At 39.5% G+C, this 9,709-nt stretch overlaps 1 protein-coding gene across 6 annotated transcripts in view; it reads right to left on the bottom strand.

The window, feature by feature from the left end:
- The window catches only part of Smc6 (structural maintenance of chromosomes 6), a 93,216-nt gene extending 83,513 nt beyond the window's left edge, over positions 1-9,703 (bottom strand). Inside the window, exons 1-4 of one of the 6 annotated variants that reach the window (XM_023710946.1) lie at positions 9,559-9,703; positions 8,819-8,904; positions 3,026-3,102; positions 1,930-2,069 (exon numbers count right to left, since the gene is read on the bottom strand). In XM_023710946.1, the coding sequence (XP_023566714.1) occupies positions 1,930-2,064 (135 nt within the window). In that variant the 5' untranslated portion in view covers positions 2,065-2,069; positions 3,026-3,102; positions 8,819-8,904; positions 9,559-9,703. Of the gene's footprint in view, positions 1-1,929; positions 2,070-3,025; positions 3,103-8,818; positions 8,905-9,377; positions 9,453-9,558 lie in introns of those variants that run through there. The other 5 variants (XM_023710945.1, XM_023710947.1, XM_023710948.1 and 2 more) reach the window with 5 other exon arrangements.
- Between the last annotated feature and the right edge of the window lie 6 nt (positions 9,704-9,709).

Here is a 9,709-nt window from a genome sequence, read left to right as displayed (position 1 = left end):
AGTCTCAATTGCCGTCTCAGCGAGCCCTGGGAGCAGGGCCAGCACAGCAGGCGCAGGGATCAAACTCCCGGCCCTTGTGCTGGCTTGCAGGAACTTTAATACACTAAGCTATTTGGCCAGCCCTAAAAATATAATTTTAAAAAATGTTTATCTTATAAGTTGTACCTTGCTAAATGTACTTTTTAGTTCTAGATGTTTTTTGTAAGTTCCCCATGATATTCTAGGCAGTAAGGTCATCTGCACATAGGGACATATTTATTTCTTTCTTTTCTAATCTCTGTGTCTTGTTTCTTTTTCCTCCTTTATCTGCACTAGCTACATCTCCCAACAGTATGGCGAGTAAGTTATAAAAGCAGATACTCTAGTCTTATTACTAATCTGTGGAGAAAAGAATTCAGTATTTTACCACTACAAATATTACTTGTAGGTTTCTCTCAGTGTTCCTTATTATGTTAAGGGAAATTTCCTCTAATTGAATTTTTCTGAGTTTTAATGGGAAAGGATGTTGAATATTTGAAACTCTTTTGTTGCATCTAATGACATAATATGCTCTATTTTCTTTAGTCTGTAATATAGAGGAATACATTCATTTTTAGGTTCAGAACCAAGCTTGCATTCTGTGTTACTTTTCTCCTTGCTAAGACAATACATCTGACTCCCACAAGTTAAAAAAGTTTTACTTCAGCTCAGTTTGCAGATTTCAGTCCATAGTTGGCTGGCTCCAAGGAAGGGTGGCATGAAAGAAGGGCACCAGAAAGGAACACTAGTCCATAGCAGGGCAGAGAGGAGGCAGCAGCAAGCATGCAAGCAGCTACCAACACTAGCAACAGCAGCCTTCTTCCCTTGTCTTCTTTTATATTCCATCTAGGCTCCAAACCTATTGACTGGTGCCACCCACATCCAGGGTGGGGCTTCCATTATCCATACCCAGATCTATGCTAAACTCATCAGTTAGGGCATACCCTTCATCCCAGTCCACATACCCTAGATCCAGCCAACTATGAAAAGCCCCACTGAAGAGTGAATGAGGCTTTTTTTTTGGGGGGGGTGGGATACATCTAGATACGAGCCATTACACACGACTGGAAAAAAGCCATTTGATCAGTGTATAACTCTTTTTACATATTGTGAAAGTCTACTTTATAGTATCTGTTAAAGATTTCTTTGTCCAGATTCATGAGGTAAATGAGTATACAATTCCCTTTTCCTAGTTCTTTCAGTTTTGATACCAACATCATGAATTAAAAAATGTTCCCTCTTCTGAAAAAGACTGTGTAGAGCTCTAAACTTATGTTCTCTCTAATGATCACCTCTCTAGAGATACCAAGTAGCTATGGAGATTTTTTTTAGATGTTAAGCCAAGGATGTAGCTCAGTAGCAGAAGTACCTGTCTGGCCAGTACAAGGTCCTTAGTTCAACACCTGGTATCAAAAAAAAAAAAAAAAAAAAAGCTACAGAAAATGTTAGAATATGAATTAAATTTCCTTAATAGCTACAAAGTTATCTAAGTAGTCTACTCCATATTGGTTAGTTATGGCTATTGTTGCTTGAAAAGTTGGTCCACTTCACCTAAATTTTCAATTTTGTGTGGCAGAGCTGCTACATATGTCTGATCTTTTTTATGTCCACAAGGTTTATAGTCATAGCCCTAGTTCACTCTAACATTGATTAATTTATGCCTTTTGTCTTCCTTTTTTCTCTTTGTTGGTCTTATTAGAGGTTTGTCAGTTTTGTTCCTCTTTGTTTCATTACTTTCTCTTTTTCTGATAATTAACATAAATCTCAAAATCACTCGGAAGTTATTTTTACATTAGCTTTTTACAGACCTATTGCTTTTTCCTGATTATGAATTATCATGGAATATGACATTGTAAAACAGACATGAGAGAAAGGCCAACTGAAAATCTAATTTTGTAACTTTGTACTCACCAAAGTAGAGGTGCCTTTAGTCAAAGAAACTGTGCCTTCATCTTCATCACTATCTTTATCAAAATTCTCTGATTCCTGTCTTGGTCTCTTGGCATTTTCAGGAGAGAAGAAATCACCTTCCTTTCTTTTCGCCATCTGGTCTGAAAAACATTTACAGTAATGATAAAGTTAAGGCAGTAGTATTAAATTTAACAAAAATCACAGAAAGCTCATTAAACTTTAAGAACTACGTCCATCCACTATTACTTTAAAAATCAAAGTCCTCTAAACTGCATACAGAAAACAGCCTCTGAGTCAAATAATTCTGGCAAAAACAAATAAAAAGATTTCTCCGAGCTGGTGAGATGGCTCAGTGGTCTAAATTACCTACTTAGAACAAGCTAAGCAAAGCACAGGGACCACGGTTCAATCCCCCAGCACCACATGCCAGCCAGCCCCGCCCCCTGGTGGGCTGAGCTGGCCACACACACACACACACACACACACACACATAAATAAAAATAAAAATAAAAAAAAAAGATTTCTCCTAGAGCCTCTGAACAGATTTAGCTCTACTACACTTTGGCCCACGAGACTAGAGGAGGTTTCTCATTTCCAAGTGGCCAGGATAACAAATTTATCACACTTAAAAAAATCATTTTCATCTTCTATATCAGCTAATCTTAGAGTTATTCGTGACCAAAATTTGTCAACATGACCCTACCTAAAAGTTTTGATACCAATTCACCAAAGAAAAAGTTGTTAATGAAGCTTTCTATTCTATTAAGAGATGGTATAAGTATTTTCTCAGAAGCAGTTACCTAACATTCATTCATATTTTCCTAAATGTTCCCCAAATAGTCCATGTTTATTTTTTGTCAATATACTACAAAACATAAACCTAAGAAATTATATTTAAAATTATACAAGATGCTGTTAAATATACACTAAACATGAGAAGCTGGTAGGTCTCTGATTAAAATTAAACCTTATAACTGATTGTTGCTTTAACTTCTCTAACATACATTTAAAATTTAAAATAATAGGTACTTAATAATTATTTGCTAAATAAGAGAGGAAAACATAATAAAAATGTTGGGGTGGGGATGATACATACCTGCAAACTTAGTACTCTGGGAGGCTGAAGCAGAATCTCAAGTTCAAAGTCCCCTGGGCAATTCAGTAAGAGCCTATCTGACAACAAAAGACAGAAAGGGTTGGGTTGTACCTAAGATCTAGGTTTAATTCACCAAAAATAAACTAAAATACAGGGAAAGAATCTGAGCCTGATGTGGTGGTGCATCCATATAATCCTAGCTCTGAGGAAGCTGAGGCAGTAGGACCACCACGAGTCTGAGGCCAGCTGGAACTAAATATATGAGACTGTCTCAACTCCCCCAAAAGCCAAAGAATCTGAGGACTAAGATACAAGGATATGAGGAATGGTTCCATCCACTTTAGTCCCAGCTTCTGGACCACAGTAACTTTGTCTGTACCATGTTCCTGACTTCACTCCCCCACAGCACCAGCAGCCCTCTCTCATAGAAGTGTACCGAACTGTTCAAGTCAGTCCAGGTGTCAGCTAGCTCAGGTGAAATGCACGTGGACCAGAACCTGGTCTTACGATACATGTGTGTGGAAAAGTGGGTGTCCAGAGACAAGGATACCCACTCAGTGTTTAAAGTCTTAATCCACTGTCTTCCAAGATTACACCTTGACAGAATCAATTCTGTAGCAATATTATTATAGATTTATATCTTGGAGTATCTTTTGGAAAACTGTCAGCATCTGATACTATTGCATGTTGCTTTACTAAATGAGATGAGCTGTTTATCCCGTATGTTTAGGCTCTAAAATGTCTTCTCTGTAAGACATGTAAACATCTTAGAAAACATGACTTAAACCTACTGGTCAACAGGGCCAACCAAATAGCCCAGCGGATTAAAGCACCTGCAAGCAGACATAGGGGCTGGGGTTTGAGCTCTTGCTGATATGGCGACTGAGACTGGGCATGGTGGCACACGCCTGTAATCCCAGCTGTTGGGAGGCTGTAAACAAGCAAATCACTAGGAGTCCAATCTAGTAGTAAGATCCTGAACACCCTCTAGACCCTTCCCTAAAATACAGAAAATAAATAAACCTACTGGTCAGTGATAATATTTTTAAGGTTAATTTTATGAAAACATTCAAGTCCTTTCTTACATAATGGCTTTTACAGTTTCGCTATAAACCACATAAAACTTTTTATAATTGTTTTCTAAAGCATTGATTCACACTTATTACAAGTTAGATTATGTCTTCTACAATCCTCATCTGCAGTCAAGGCACTTTTTATATAAGTTCTATAAAGTTTGAGAGTATTCTGAACATTTTTCTCCAAATTAGTTTTTTGCTTTGTCAACTCATTTTTCAGTCAGGCCATTTTTATGTTTATTCACATATTTTTACACAATTAAATATAAGGCGTAGGCAGTAGAGCTAGTGTTTAAGTCTCTAATGCCTCCTCCCAGAAGTTAAAAAACAAATCAACTTCTTGGACGTAGATTTTTTTTTTTGTATTCTTTCTGCGAAGTGAAACTAAAAACCTTGGACATAATATATAAAATAAGCATCAGACAAACCTGGAAGGTGAACACCATTTAAAGACTTTGGACTCAAGGAAGGTCAGTGCTAAGCTCCCTGTGCTTCTGTAATGCCTCAAATATCCCAGACTTGAGGGGGATGGAACAACTGGGAAATACCATAAGGTACAGGGTTGAAAAAGACCCACAACTAAAGCCTGCTCACTCTATACAAAGGCCTAAGAGAAGGGCAGCCTGGCAGGACAAAAAAAAAAAAAAAAAACCTTTATACACAATAAATGCCGTTCCACGCAAATACCACCTTGAAAAAAAAAAAATCATACCTCCTTCCCCACACATAGCAGCAAAGGCCAGCTGAATTTCCAGACTGGCCAAGCTAAAAGGCAGCATCTCAATGTCCAACTGGGATAGTGTTAGTGGACATGCAGTGGTAGGGCACTTGGGGACCTATGACAATGGTGTCAGGAAGACCAGAGCACCCAGACTTCTAACCACACCAAGAGGTAAGGTGCTACTTGTCATCATCATCCCTACATCCACTGGCTTCTGTCAAAAAAGGCTCAGTGAAAAATCAGGACTTTCACCATTACCCCAAGGGTGGGGGCAGGTGGGAGGCTATGCTCATGGCAGTATCTCTTGGCCACACGGGAACTGAAGCTGCTATCTAGCCCAGCAGTGCCACAGGGAATGAAGGAAACAGTTCTACATAAATTCTACATTCTGTAAGAGATCTGAGTGTTTTATGTCCTTGGCCCAATACCTGCAGCAGTAGTTTTCAAAGGTTGTGATCATTTAAATTACTACAGAACTTTTGGTTTCTATATCACAAAAAATTAAAACTGAGAAACTTGATAAAACGTGAGCATATTTTCTGCCAGTCTAGGCAAAGACAAACTAGAAAAGTACACTCAACATTCCTAAGTGAATGACAAGAAAAAAAGTAAATATTTTACTATTATCACGAAAACAGCTTTGGCCTTGTGATCTCTGGAGTTCTACGAAACTGCACTATACTTTAGCAACTCCTGCTATGGGGATACTAGAACAAAGTCTATGACACGGTGCCATACAGGGTAAGGCACTGAAAGCAAGAATGAATTCAGAGCGGTACGTGCTTGATAGTAGGAGTGTGGCACACTGATTAGGTATCTAGCATCTCAGACCTCACTGTAGAGCAAATGGATCAGAATCTTAAGACTTCAGGTGACTCAAAATTTGAGAAGAGTTGCAGTACACCATGTTAAACAACTAGGACTTCATCCTATCCTGAAAGCAATGAAGAACCTAATATATTATAACTCAAATATTACTTAAAAGGTATATGAATTAACATCTAAATAAGGACATTTATCGGTAAACAAATGTCTTCTGGGACTCCCCAACCCCCTAAAAAATTACAGCCATAGCTACAAAGAAATCAGCATCTTTTTTGCAAATGTTTTAATTTTATTCTGAATGTATCTCTTATAGAAGCCAAAACTTCAATAACAAACATATTTTCAAACTAATAACAAGAAGCAGTGTGTTTCACCTTGTTAAATAACCCAAAATTTCACCAGGCCATTATTCTTCTTATCACACGGTCTTTTCTCTCAATCATTCTCTATTCTTTTCTCAATTACTTATTTGTTAAAGAACAAAGAAAAGCCATTACGTTTTGGTTTCCTAACATTTATTACCATTTTAAATACCATTTTTATTAATGCCTAATATGTGATCTGACAAGAGGTACTCAAACATCACTGACTTTATAATTTTAACTTTAGAAAACCAGTTTTCCAGTAAAACTAGGGAAAGGATATGCAGGAGGCCAAGTTGAGGAGCTCAAGTAACACTACTTGATGAATTTTTTGTAAACTACTGGGCATAACCAGAGATTTGCAGTCTGCTACCAGGTTGCCAAGGTAACTTGCATCTAACACTGAAGGATCCTACCTTTTAAAATAACAATCACTTTGTAATTTAATGATAATGGATCTTCATGAACAGATATGAACGTCCTGCCAGTTAAAGAATAATAAAACTGTTCCCAATAGGATAAACAAATGCAAAAATAAAAAATTAAAAAAAAAAAAAAATATATATGGGTGTGTGTTGTGGAATACACATAACATCTACTGGGGCATTTTGAATATACTGATAAAACTACCTTTTTTATGTTTATTTATTTGCTGCTTTTTTGTTGTTGATTTTGTTTTGCAGCAATGGGGATTAAATTCAGGAATAATCCACGATAGTGCTGTATCTCCTGCTCTTTCTGCTTATTTTGAGACAGGGACTTGCCAAATTGGACAAGCTGGCCTAGAACGTATAAGTCCTCCTGCCTCAGTCCGTGGAGAAGCTCAGGTAACAGGTATGTACCACCACACCTAAAAATCTGAATTAATAAAAATACCATTTCTTCCTTACAGGAAGCAAACTCCATCTGTGGAAACAGTGAAGATCAGCAAAGAAAACAAGTTCAAAGGAAAAACAAAAGGTGTCAGTTCACTACAAAATACAGGTGTGTAGAAAATTTGAAAGATCATGTCAGGCCCTTGCACTTATTCCAATGAGCCATCTCCCTGGCCCCAAGATCATATAACTTTTAACAGGACTAAAATTTCTTAAAGTTCTACCAAATGTATAACAATTAGTAATTAGCATAAACATAAAAATAGAAACTAATAATAGTAACAGACCTAACAACTATCACTGTCAAGTTTTAGAAAAGAATTTAAAATACCAGGATTTTTTTTTAAAACTACTTCTGACTGCTGTGGATTGTAGATAAGTCATGCACCAACTCTACTTTTCCTACATAAAAAGACATTCATTCTACATTAAACAACTTTATCGTTCAATGTACTAAATTAAGTACACTGGAATATATTAGGAAATCAAACAAGAATTATGGAAGCGAATAATTTTAAGTTCATTAAAAAATTCAAGATCAGCAAAATTGGGAAGCAGTGTACAAAGCACAGCATTTTAGATAACAAAGTATCAACACTCAGGTGTGCTTGAAACACCCCTGCAATCTCACTATATACTAGGTAAACCAAATGGCAAGAACAGCAAAAGAAAATCATAGCTTCTAATTATGAAAGACTGAATAAAAACTGGCAATACCAGAGATGAGAGGAAAAAAAAGAAGAGATTTAAGACAGGTGAGTAGAATATTTGTTGAGTAATACTTAGCTTTTGAGATAAACTTTACTCCCATGATCTCCCACATCTTTATGAGGTAAGATCTTTGTTTTACAAAAAGAGAAACAGAGGCTCAAGCCAAAGACTGAAACCACAATTTAGTTGATTTATAAAGGCTTATGTATTTCAACAATTTAGCAGAGCCCAGATCCAAACCCATTTGCCAAACCAAAAGTGAAGCCTTTTCAAGTTTCCTACTGTATAAACAACTGAGTTTAATTGACAATTATTCATAAGCAATGAAATAGGTAATTCATTTGTTCTTTGTATTCTTGTCAATCCTTTATTAAAACTACAAAAAATTCTGTGCCTCCTTCTGATGTTCTAATTAAGTCTGTCAAAACTTTGGTCTTGCCAGTAAGATCTCAGTTATATTTGATCTTCTCACGTAAAGTTAACTTCTTAAGTCAGAGGTTCCGTCTCCTGTCAAGGGGTGATTCAATAATCCATTTGCTTTGTTTGAAAATGCTACAGTTAAAGAGCTCCTACAACATTTGAAAGGCCAGTAGCATATACTCAATGGGAGAAATAGATTTAGGAGTGTAAGAAAACTACAGAACATAGTTTCAGTTTGGCTACAAAGATAGAATCATTAAGTGAGAAAAGACAGACCAAGACAAGAAAGTATAGCATAAGTCATTATACCTGGCCATCACCTGGACTAACGGTTTTCATACATAACTGTGGCTGATGATGTCTTAAATACAATGCGTAATACAGTACCAGGGTGAAATTGTGAATGACTAATTCCTGAAAGTAAGCCAAGTCCATTTCTTTCTATCTGGTGCTGGAGACTGAACTTAGGACCTCAGGCAAACTAAACACTCTACCATGCAGCTACACCCTAGTCAGCCAAGTACATCTTTGATTAATTCCCTCATTTCGATTTTAAAACGACAGTCAAGATTTTGACAGGTTTTCCTTAAAAATCTGACTTTTAGGCCTCTCAGTAAATATACCTTTGGGAAGTAAAACACTTCTTTCACGGTAACAACTTTACTGGCCACTTACTTTTTGCCAGGCTCATTACTAAATGCTTTTGCACTTACTACAGACAGATTCTGAGATACAGCTATACATACTTCCCACATTTAAGAGTCCTGAGTTAGAAACTGAAATTTTAAAGAGATGGTACTAACCTTCCCAGAGTATCAGAATTCTGTTTCTGTCGCGGGACACGTTTTTAAGCAATATACAAGAGATTTCCAAACTTTTGTACACGAGCCTATTTAAGAAAAAAAAAGTTTCGAGTCCTAACATTAAAAACATCTTCATTACACATAGCGACAGAAAGATGTGGACAAAATCACACAGAAGGTCTAATAGCCACTTCTGCCCCATCAACCGTAGTTTGCACAGGACGACCGCGGGCGCCTGCAACCCAGCTGCAGGACCAGGTCAAAGGGTGCAACCGCAGGCCTGCGCGGGCGACCAGACAGGAGCCGCACCTCCAGCCGGGCTGAGGCCGTCGCTCAGAGCGCGGTGCCTGCCTGGCGCGGTGGCCTCGGGTTCAAGCCCCAGAGCCACAAAATCAAGGCGAAGAGCAAAGAAAATCCTCGCATAGCGCGCTCCGCGCGGTCGGGCCGCTTCGCACCCTCCCTCCGGAGCGCCTCGGGGCCCTCGCCCTCCGGGCGCGAAGCCACCCTGCTCACGCCAAGCGGCAGCCCGTCCCGCCGCGACCCTACGGAGCCCACGCACACGCGGAGCCGGGAGGGAAACGCGGCCCGGAAGCGACCCGCCGCGGTGGGCCCAGCCTGCGCCGACCCGGTCGCGCCGACCCGCCGCCCTCTCCGGGCCCGCCGACCGAGCGGACGGGCGCCGCAGGACTCGCGCCTCGGAGCCGGACGGCCCGGCGGGGAGGAGCGAGCGCCCCACCCACCTCCAGCGGGCCGCGATTTCCCGAAGCAACTCCACGAGTGAGGCTGTCGCGGGGCGCCCGGAGGCGAAGGACACCCCGAGGACGCCGTCTGCCCGCCGGGAAGCCGCGACCCCGCAGGACCGCGAGCCGAGCCGGCGCCCACCCGCGCCTG

This window comes from Octodon degus, unplaced genomic scaffold (genome assembly GCF_000260255.1).
Source record: "Octodon degus isolate 3935 unplaced genomic scaffold, OctDeg1.0 scaffold00019, whole genome shotgun sequence".
NCBI classification, from domain to species: domain Eukaryota; kingdom Metazoa; phylum Chordata; class Mammalia; order Rodentia; family Octodontidae; genus Octodon; species Octodon degus.
Note: the sequence above shows the minus strand (reverse complement) of the source record. Positions and strands in the feature narration are given on the sequence as shown.